The sequence below is a fragment of the Acanthisitta chloris genome, unplaced genomic scaffold, assembly GCF_000695815.1.
Source record: "Acanthisitta chloris isolate BGI_N310 unplaced genomic scaffold, ASM69581v1 Scaffold41008, whole genome shotgun sequence".
NCBI classification, from domain to species: Eukaryota; Metazoa; Chordata; class Aves; order Passeriformes; family Acanthisittidae; genus Acanthisitta; species Acanthisitta chloris.
The window spans coordinates 1404-13095 of NW_008686075.1; the positions used below are offsets into that span (position 1 = coordinate 1404).

Sequence of the window (11692 nt, forward strand, 5' to 3'; positions counted from 1 at the left end):
TTGGTGGAAGAAGACTTATGGGAAACATGACATTTGGATTGAAACAATGACGTTTTACCCAAAGTATTTCTAGATGGTAGAAGTATAAAATTAAGACTTTTCTTCTAGGTAGGGAATGTGTTCTAAGGACTGTCTGTAGCAGTACCTGTGTAATTGAGCTGCTGGCTCCAGCAGCTCTGTGCTGCTGTGCCACTCACTTCCCTGATTATTCACTGGCTTTTTGTAACCTGAGCAGCTGCAGTAATTGCCAGTGCTGCATTTGCACACTGTGGTACAACAGCAGTCAGTTGTGGCTTAAGAGAAGGCATGTTGAAATGGCTATTCATTTTCATTGCTTTTTTTTTCTCCTTAGGTAATTCTGGAAGCTATGGATATACTCTTCAGAATAAGAGGAGGCTTGGATCTTGCATTTCAGCTGGCAACTACTGATGGTGTGTCTGTAAGACTAATAGATTTCTTAATATTTATATAAACTTTTATTAATAAACTAGTTATATTTATTTTCTTGGCATTTCATGAGATACTAAGTGCTTCTTCCTAAACCTGTAATGATTAAGTACAAGTTATTCTTTGTCTCCATAAATTTTCTAACAGTCTTTTTCCATTGTATGTTTTTTATTTTAATTTGAAATAAAGTTTAAATTGACATTTTTAGCTCATTTTATTTTCCTGTATTTCTTACTTGCAGATATGGTATTGGGATCACTTTTAAGCTTGAATCCAAAGTTAACCCTGAGAAATTCTAAGCAGAGAATAACTTCATGGCAATAAATTTGATTATAACAGGATTATATTAATGATACAGTTTTGAGACTGTGGTCCTGTCTTTCTAGAGAAATAGAAGAGAACAAGCTAACTAGTCACGCTACTGTGTTGAGGTGGGATTGGGTACCGCAGTTTCATGTCATAACAAAGGACGGGTCCATATGGTGTTAGGAGCTCCTCTAGTCCCACATTGTTACAGTAATGTGATAGTCTCTTTAGAAAAACTGCTCAGGGCTGTCAGTGGCCCTTGAGCTGTCATAGGGCAGAATGTGGAAGGAAGCTGTCTTTAGCTCAACCGTAGCTCATTCTGCATTTTAAGAGAACATGTCTCTACTGGAAACACTGAATTCTGTGCAGGTGAACCTTGAAAAGGAAGTTCGAGTTCATAATGTGGAGCACAAGTGTTGAAGAGATTGGCCTAATGCAAAGCAACATTTTGTGAATTGTGTCCTCAGAGAAGGGCTATTTATTTGACTTTGTTTACAGTGTAGTGAATTTTGACCGCTGTGAAGCAAAGTCATGTTTGAATTGTCCAAGTGCATGTGTAGATATGTCAGGCCACTCCTTTTGAAGGCAGTGAGGTGTTGCTTTTGGAGCAGGTTTCTTTGACTTTTCTAATACTATTGTGTTTACAGACTTCTGGTGCAGAAGTCAACTAATAGTGACCAAATTTAAGTTCTTGCATTAAAGATCTACAGCATAGTCTTTGATAGCTTATTAGGCTTTACATAACTTGTTGTTTTATGGGTTTTATAATGGGTTTTAACCTCCTCAGTGGGGAAAAAAATGGATAATGTGCAAAAGTTGCTCTGTCGTATCCAGTTTTGGTTCAGGTTGTAACGTGTGGGTGAAACTTAAAAAGTCAAGTCAAGCTCTGAAAGACAAGTCTCTATACTGTACCAGTCATAAATTTTAGGCAGGCCAAGGTGTGGCTTAGAGTTACAGGTATGTGTTGGCCAAAATTTGGTCCTAGGCTGGAATGTGGGTCCTGCTTTTCCAAAAATGTAGTATGTTTTTGGTTTGTATTTCTAAACAATGATATGAGGTCAGAAGTATGTGACTCAGACTGAATCTTTAGAGGATTTACTCAAAAGACTAAATATAACCATATGTAAAAGTTTGTCTGTACACAGAGCTTTGGTTATAAGAGTTACAGATGTGAGAATTTGCTAGAGGTTAGGTTATTCTGTAATTCTTTCAGCTCTTCATATTTGACAGCATCTGAGGGAAACAGTATACTTTTGTTCAGGGAGGTGTGAGTGTGAATGTTTGAGACAGATCTGCTAAGTGAAATCTTACCTCAGTCTTTGTTCATGTCATTTTTCTGATCATAACAGTATTTACGGTTTTCAAGACATTTCGTTTTTTTAACATGTGCCCAGCAACTATTAAAAAAAAGCAGAGTCATTTTTTATGCTAACTGTATCCTTACTGTGTTTCAGAGGCATCAACAAAAAAGGCATTAGGATATGTTTTCAGTGATCTTGCAACCAAACTGTCCTCAGAGGTTCTTGTATTAAGAATTTGCCACAGTTCAGTCTATGTGTGGCCTAACAATGGTATGACCACTGTTCCAGAGCTGACTGATGAGTCTGCATGTAAGGAGATAATACGATATATTCAGTGAGTATATTTAAAATTTGGGGGGTTTAGCAGATTAATTTCATATTGCAGACATTTTTCTTTCTGTTGTTACTTCAGATTTGATCAAGATGATGAGACCAAACGAAAGCTTGGCAAAAAAAAGGACAAAAAGTTGCAAGATACGGTATGTGTCTCATCCCACTAATAAATTATGTAACACAATTTGTCATTTAAACATTTTTAGATCTGGCCTTCCCAAGCTTTTCTGTATGCAAATAGACATTGACATGACTTGGCAGAGTCCTTTTATAGTCATTGAGACTCACTGTGAATGACAGATCTACCTATGTTAGATAATCACGTAGAAGTTTGTCTTTAACATTACTAGCTCTTTTCTAACCCAAGTATTTCATTACTGAGTTTGATACCAAATATCTGCAATCTTACTTTGGCCTTCTTGGTGCATGTGTAGTTGGAGATGTCCTACTGGTATCTTTATTCTCTGCAGCAGCAGATCGTCAATGTAGACCTCATGTTGGAAATGACATCTTCATTAGCTGCTTTCGCTCCAGTCATTGAAAGGGAAAAGAAGGAACACCACTACATCAATATGACATTACCAGTTGATGTTGTTTTATCTGTTTCTCCAGAAGAAACATGGGGAAAGTAAGCATTATCCTGAACTTGTAATTTTTCAGCTTTATTTCTGCTTTTTCTTGGAAGTAATGAAGTAGACTATATCATTCATCAGTTTAATGAAAAGTATGTAGTGTTTTTGTAATAGAATTTTAACTGTAAATAATAAAAGCTCATGTAGACAGCTGTTAACTTCAGTAATCTTGAGACATGATCCTTTTGCTGTCTACAAAAACTTGGGTTTATCAGTGTCTGATAGATTTGATAACTCGTGGCCATTGCTTAGCAAGGAATGGAGAAAGTTGGGAAAATGTTCTATTTTTGTAAGTATGTGAGGTGTATAAAAGTGAGGGTTGGGGTGTACTTGAGGAGTCTTTGTAATCTCAGCCCTGCATTAGGGGCTGCAGCTGGGTAGGTGCAGATGGAAAACGAGTCTGACTCTATTTTTTCCTCACGTTTTTTCCATAGGATTTGACTCTGAAGGATACTGAATGGAGTAGATAAAATGCAAAAAAAAATTTAGTCATATATGTAATTTTTATTCTGGCAGATGCTCATAATGGTTGTGTTTCTGATATAAGACCAGGCTACCTGCACTTTAGAGGACTGAGTTACTAGGGGCTAGTTTCTGTGTGCAGACATGTTTTGAGTAGAGCACATGAGCTCTGCCTTTCTCTGTGGAAGTGGAAGCTTGGAAAGTACTATGTTCATCAGACCAATTGCAGATAGGCATATGTGTATTGTGGAACTGTCAGTGCTGTGAGAAAAAATGATCTACCATCACTCCTTTACTTTTTAAACATTCTCTCTACTTTGCAGGGTACAAAATCTCCTGGTGAAAGCAATTCATGAGCAATTAACTGATATGGAAAGGTGTATCATGAAATATGCAAAAGGAACATCAATTGTGGTACCAGAACAATTTCACTTCATGTTACCAGGAAAAAATCAGCTTGTAACAATCTCGTATCCTACAGGTGTTTCAGATGATCAACTAGAAAGTTACAGGAAGGTAAAGACAAAAACCAGTAACAGAACCTGATTTTTTATTTTCAGTTATTGTAATCGAATCAGTGGTAAAGCTTTTCATTTAGTAATGTAGAATAAATACTAACAGATACTGCTGGTTTTTAATTTGTTTTCATTATAGCAGAAGCAGTACACTGAATATGGAAGCTTGATTTATTAGAAGTTATTTTATAAAATGTGCCAGATTCTGTTTGTAAGGGAACAATAGAAACTGTAAGAGTACATAAAATTTGGTTTTGGTTTAGGTAGTTTTTATCTAAACTCGACTTCTAGTACAGTATTCTTTGAATTTTTCCACTTCCATGATAGAATATCAGATTACTTGTAGCATGTTACTACATTAAGGCTTTGACACATGTCCTGAAAGGCTTAGTGTTGGGGTTTTTTGTTCGCTTTGGTTTGTTTCTTGGGGTGGTATGTTTTTGTGGTTTTGTTTGGAGGGGGCTGCTTTTTGCGGCTCACAGCTGACCAGGCCTAGCTGGCTTGATTTGGTCGGTTTTGCCTTCTGGTTTGTCACATCTAGAAAAAGAAATACGGATGAGATGGAAAAATGTGATGTGGCAGATCAAGATGTGTACCTGGTTCAGGTCACACAGTTACAGGTACTGAGAACAGGGAGAGAATATTCTGCTGCTTAGAGATGTAGAAGCTGTGGAGATTTTTTATATTTTTTCTTCTATGTGAAGTATTACTGGGTATATAAAACCTAATCTAGCCTTGTGTTTGCAGAGGCCTCAGGCACTGGTGGCACACTTTTGTCTTTCCTGCTGTTTGCTGTTCACTCTACCCACTGATGGGAAGCGTTACTGCAGCTCGTGTAGTTGGGTTCAGTGCTGGGTCATCTGCCTAAAATATATTACCTGTGTTACACACGTTATCCTAGATGATCTCTTTATTCCTTTCACTTTTAAGCTCTGTGAAATTAGACAATGTATCTCTTTAAATGTGGCTGCTCTGTTGTAAACAGGGCTTAAGAGATTTAAAAATAGACTGAATCTGTTTGAGCCATGAGCTCAGTATCTTTACTTTGTCTCAGTATATCATATGTGCATGTCTTCAGTATGTGTTAAGACTGTAATTCCGTGTGTGTATCTACACTACTACATAGATAAAAACTGTAACCCTTTGCTGTGATAGTGTATTCTATCATACTTTCATAAGACACTTGTCACTCATGGTACCTGCAGTGGGGCTCAGCAGCAGGCGTTATATGTGACAGCACTGCATAAAATATGGGGCCCTTTAGATAGGAGGTAAGCCTGCACAAGCTTCCTCTGAGGGGTGAGATCTAGTAGTAAATATACATGCTGAATGTTTAATTAAGCGTGTCTTAATAATTTGCTTAACTAAATTATGTCTGTCTTTATTGCTGCTTACAATGTGATCTTTCTTGTAATCCAAAATTTGAACTGTGCTCTTTATTTTTATTCGAACTTGCATGCAGGAGTTGCATGGGTTATACAATCTGCCTTGTGACAGACCATATTTCAAGAGAGCAAATGCTTATCATTTTCCAGATGAACCATATAAAGATGGATATCTCAGAAATCCACACTTACATCTTAATTCACCTGGTATGGAGTCTGGTATGGTAAGTTTAAAGTGAAACATTTGTCAGAAAGTACTTTTTATATTACTTGAGATTTGTTATTAACAGAGGTCATTTAGATAGTGTTGTGTAGATGAGAAAGGGAAATAATTGGCTTGGCCTTTTAAGCAAAAAGGCTTCTCTGTGCAAAATGGCATTGCTTTAGTTTGCTGTATTTGTCCCAAGAAACTGGATTTTCTTGGAAAAGGATGAACACATTTTTAGCATGTATTTTAAAAGTTTCTCAGAACCAGGACGAGAAACTAAAACTATGAACAGAGATGTTAGGAGACAAAATCAGGAGGAGTCATTATGTGTGAATAACAGCCCTTCAGTTCTTCCAAAGATTTGGAGTCCCCAGATGAAAACTTGAGCAATGCAAGTGACAGGTCATACGACATCTCTGAAAACTGACACAAGTGTGATCAGATTCTCTTGTGTTCTCTCTTTCTGTGCAGGTTTATTTAGTACAAGGTGTATATAGTTACCACCACTATATGCAGGATCGGATTGACGACAGTGGTTGGGGCTGTGCCTATCGGTCTTTGCAGACAATCTGTTCTTGGTTCAAGCACCAAGGCTACATGGATAGACCTATACCCACACACAAGGAAATTCAACAGGTACAGAACATTTAAGGAGTTATTTTATGCATATTTGTCTTGAAAGGTTTGTGTCGGTTACTTTTTAAACACCAAATTCATATATTTTAGACTTCAGATTTGTGTTATATTTTTAATTTAGCTCTTAAATTGAACTAGTGGTTCTGAATTACTGTTTTTAACACACTATGTTTCTGTCAGTGTTGGGTGACATTATCTGTACAAATAAGATTCATCAAAGTAGTCTTTTAAATGTTTCCTTGGAATGATGTTCTGTTGGAAGCTGAGATTATGAGATTTTCAGTGTTCTTGCCAAAGGAAAAAAGAATGAAGGACCCAATGTGTCATACTAAAATGAGTTTTAAAACTGACTTTGGTATTCAGTGGCAGCTGGATTAGTCCCCAGATGCTGCGCATGGATTTACTGACAGCTTTTGCCACTTTGAGTAGTGCTCTTCTCCTGCTTTTGAACTCTGCTTCACTTGTTTTTCTGTTTTGAATTCAAATGCATTCATTTCTGTTAACAGCACTGAAGAAAAGCTGTAGGCCTGAGTAGCTAATATTGTGTGCCTGTCAAGAAATACTGCAGTTATTTTCAGTCTCCTAAAAAGACTGAAAAGTTCTTTGTCTTATATTTATTTACTAAACATTTTTAGCAAAGTTTAATTCCATCCGTGAAACAACTTCCCTTATACTTAGCAGAATGTGAGCCCTGAAGGTTAAATTGCATTTCCTGAACATTTCTCAATCCACGCCTAAGCCCAAAAGCTACTGAAGTCTGTGCAGTCTTGTAGTATTTTTAGGCATCTAGAAGAGGGCAGTAGCCTGCAGGAGGCTGGGTGGGCTTTGTGTCCTGAGCAAAAAAGGCCCCTCTCAAGTGCTTCATGTAACATATAAGCCTCAGAATGGAGAAGAGTTTAAAATAAACCTTAACCTTTGGCATATTTCAGTGGCCTCTTTCTCAGAGCACTATTTTATGGATATCTTTTTTTTTTCTGAGATGCTTTGAATAGGAATGCAAGCCCTTCAGTCTGTGAAGTGTTTTCTGCAGTGTCCAAATGATGCACTCCATTATTAGACAGCTCAGGGTTCACCATCCCAGCTTGAAATCAGCCTGTGTTCCTGGGGCTGTAGTCTGTGCTTATGGACACTGTTCTGTATTACTGTTCAAAGGGAGATTCCAACACAGAACTGCAGTGAATGGACTCAACATCCATCTGTCTGCCTTTGGTTGGCTAGGTTCAGAACACATTTCCATATATCTAAAGCAACTTTGTTCACAAAATGTGGTGGAATTCCCTACTGTATATTGTCGATGTTTGTTTTTCTTCTTCATCATGGTGTTGAAAGGCACTGGTTGATGCTGGAGACAAGCCTGCAGCATTTGTTGGGTCACGGCAGTGGATTGGTTCCATTGAAGTTCAGCTCGTTTTGAATCAGCTTTTCGGAATTACATCCAAAATATTATTTGTCAGGTAAGAATCATTGTCTGTTTAGTGACTCGGTAATTGTTAAATAGACTGAATGCCTTAAAATGCAAATTATTATTACAGTACATGGGAGAATAGAGATAATTAAAGAGATCATAAATCTTTTAAGGATTCCTTGTTCAAAAACCCTGTATTCCTGCCTTTAATTGTGCTAAATGCTTATAGATGTAGGTGGTGGTTAATTTCTTGGGAGCTTGGGTTCCAGTTTTCAGTTGCTATAAATTGCTTAATGATATGCAAACTGCCCAGTTTCATTAAGCTACAGTCTAATGCTTCCACAGGAAATGTGGCTCCCATTGGGTGTGCTTAATGCAATAAATTACTTAATGATATGCAGACTGATAGGGAATTCAGCCTATTCCTTTGGACCTCAAACATAATTTTTGAAGCAGGCACACAGTCTGGTAGCCACAGAAAACCGAATGCACACTGACAAATAAATTATTGCCTTGTCCACAGAGCTAAATTGTGAGTTCAGGATTGAGGCAAATTGCTGAGCAACCTGGAAAATAACATTCTGTTTTTTGATTTTGTGTGACCAAGGAATTTGTTTTCATTCTGACAATCTGATGTTCTCATACACAATGAAGGATCCTACAAAGATACTTGGGACAAAAAGAATAATGTTCAGCATTTATAAAAATTCGATAATTTTACTTCTGATAGTTTAGGCAGCACTAAACAGACTAACAAATCCATGAACATGTTATGATAAATAGTCATGAAATAAAAAGCATATACTATTTCAGTGTGTATGAAAATTCAAGTCAAAATACTACCTGTGTTATATTTATTTTGTATAAATTGCACAGTATATTCTAAATGAGCATGGTGATGGGGATTCGACATGGTAGGAAAATAGTTCAGCTCTTCAATATTTAAATCTTTTTGTGTGTTCCAGCATTTGTATTTTCAGATGATCCACCTATTATTTATGGCAGCTGTGACAGGCCCTGCCAGTAGGAGGATCTTTATTCCTGAATATAAGAACACAGAATAAATTCCTTTGTGAACTGTGTAGAATTGCTCATAGTGCTGCTACAAAGGAGCACAAAAAAGCACCAGCTTTTTTCAGGGCTATGAAAAACTAACAACTCTACCATACTGGGTAGAAGAAATGTCGTGCATCTTTATCAGCTGGTCACTGGCAGTGGGTGGCATCTTTGTCTTGGCCTTATTTCCAGATAGCACCTTCTAATTCTTTTTGGAAACAAGACTTCACAGCTGCACCAGCAACACTAGTACTGGATCCATTATTGTCAGTGCACCATTTCCCAGAGTTCCCGTTTCTGTCCACATTTAATCCATCTCTCCAGGAACTTGGGTAATAGGCACCCAGGCCTTCATTGGGTTTTACAAAAGTTAGCCACTTCATGAAGAAATACAGAGACAAGATAATAAAAATATCTGTATTAATTTCCTTGTGTAGTTTCTGTCACCACTTTTGGGAGTACTGTCTGTCTTCTGAGGGGAATATGAGTCTCCATCAGACACATGTCTTCAGCTCCTAATCCGAGAGTATGTGCATGTATTGTGTGGGTGCCTTTCTCTTCCATCTAGGCTTCTTTTGCCAATGGCTGGTCCCCATAGTTGAACGAGAGAGCAGGGAGATCATTCAAAGCTAAGTTCAGTGTTGCTCTGAACAAATTACTGTTATTTGAGATTTGATTTTTAAATCTCACCCTGGATGTGAGTACTGCAATTGTTTGTGGAATTACAGTGGACACTTACCTTAAGAGATGTTATTATGAACACCTATGTAAAATCCTTATTTTTGTTGTTTCTGATGAAATCTCAAGACTCCCCCTTGCTGACAGATGTAGCTGGTCTGTTTTTCAGCCATTTGGAGGAACCTGTTGGGATTCACTAGCTGTTCCCAGTGTGAGGGGCATGCAGCAGACACTTTTATACAGGCTGGATGATTCCAGATGCTCCAGTGGCAACTAGGCTTCCAGCAGATTCCTTGGTCCAGCCAGAATCTCTTAAGTTGCGTTAGAAAATGTTTTCCGGATTGTCTCAGGAAGTTTCCACAGGAATAATCCATTTATAATCAGTTACCTGTGCAGTTAACAAGTATAATGGATAATTAGAGAATGAAGTCTAGTGAGAATGACAAATCTCTTGTTTTTCTTACCTAGCCAGGGTTCTGAACTAGCCTTGCAGGGAAGAGAGCTTGCTAATCATTTCAAGACTGAAGGAACTCCAATTATGATTGGTAAGTGCTTGAGTGTTGAAGAATGCTGATGAAAGGGTGTGGTCTTCCTGTGCTGAATTTCGTTTCAATTAGAACTCATTCAATTTACTGTACAATAGTTAATCAAAACTGTAGATTAATTAAAAATCACTGTTTTCCCAAGGGAGCCTCAAAAATGATACGACGTAGTCTGGCTGGTATCTTTTCATTCATTATTTCTCCCAAGCTCAGTACTAAACATGGTAGCAAAAGTCAATCTAAGTGGTGTTTTTATAAACTGCTGTTACATCAGAACTGAAGAGCTGGAACAGGTTGCCCAGAGCAGCTGTGGCTGCCCCGTCCCTGGAAGTGTTCTAGGCCAGGTTGGATGGGGCTTGGAGCAGCCTGATTTAGTGGAACGTGTCCCTGCCAAGGGCAGGGGATTTCAGCTAGATAATCTTTAAGGTCCCTCCCAACCCAAACCATTCTGTGATTCTGTGAATATTATTGGCCTTTCAGCAGCCTTTTTGTCTGGATTTCAAGAATTTAGAATCCTGTATTGAAAAATCTTTTAGTCTGTACCTTAGCCTTCCCTGTAATGCTCTCTTGTGTGTTGGTTTTATATTTGTCATCGTTGAAGAGATGGAGATTGGCGTTTGGGGTGGGTTTTGGGGATTGTTTTTGCTTGTGTTCTTTCAGGGGTTTTGCAGTTCCTAGCTGTTGTGTGGAGTTATTACTGCAGTATTGCAGGGATGTAAACTCCTCATGTTACGTGAAAGAAACATGCAAGAGTTGACCTGTGCCCATCTCATGAAAATATTCCCTTTCCCTGTGTGCAGGCTAGAGAAAGGGAAGTCAGAAGTTACTACTCTGCCCCTAATATCCATTGATGTAACTTAGTAGAAAACAGCAGATAAAGTGCAAAACAGATGTTTGAAATATTCTTGACTTCATCTGGTGGAAGTGTTGAGGATTTTACCTGCCTTGCTGAGTTGGAAGAAATTTGGAAAGTAAATTCTCTACTTATTTTCTTTACTTACTACAGCTGATACTCCCTATGTTGTTTAATAGTGTGAAGAATCTTATGTGGGACAGCTTCAGAACCATCTTGCTAACCAAGCTAATCTATTAGTAGAAAGTGTTGATGTGCTTTTATTTAAGCCTTGCACATTCAGCCAACCTCAGTGACAAAAAAATTTATCTGTTTGTGTTTCCTCTATTTTAGGTGGAGGTGTTTTGGCTCACACAATATTAGGAGTGGCTTGGAATGAGATTACAGGGCACATAAAATATTTGATTCTAGACCCACACTACACTGGAGGAGAAGATCTGCATGTTATTTTGGAAAAGGTGAGGCTCGATGCACATGCATATATATACACACAGATTTTTTAATATACATGTGTTTTGGCATTAAACAAATAATGTACAGCCAAATTCAAATTGGCCATTCTATGGCTTCTCCATTCCTGTTGGGGGAAGTGCTGATCCCAGTTAACCTGCATACCACTGTGTGCCACTTATTGGCAGTTTCTGAAACTTAGTGTCTTTGGAGGAGATGAATCAGATCAGCAGCTGCATAAAGTTATTATACCATAAATCAGTGATTTTTATTTTATCTGAATTAGGCCATGTCCCCTCTTACCCAGTACTATATGCAATAAATGTGTTTGGTGTTTTGAATGAAACAGAAAAGTCTGTTCAGCCTGTCAAATGCTGTAAATGAAGCAGCGAACAGAATGTATTTTAAATTGTAAAAATCCTACACTAAGCATTCTCAGATGAGGTCTGGAACCCTGTTTTAAGGGCAAGTACTGAGCTGTTC

At 37.9% G+C, this 11692-nt stretch overlaps 1 protein-coding gene across 1 annotated transcript; it reads left to right on the top strand.

Annotated features, from left to right (window-relative positions):
• Positions 1-352: 352 nt before the first annotated feature.
• Positions 353-11447, top strand: UFSP2 (UFM1-specific peptidase 2; the record flags this gene model as incomplete). The annotated part of the gene is made up of 10 exons (XM_009079977.1): positions 353-431; positions 2208-2388; positions 2467-2533; positions 2858-3015; positions 3805-3997; positions 5459-5605; positions 6061-6225; positions 7555-7679; positions 9833-9909; positions 11093-11447. Coding segments are annotated over 10 exons (1362 nt in total), but the record flags the coding sequence as incomplete, so codon positions are not given.
• Positions 11448-11692: the final 245 nt, after the last annotated feature.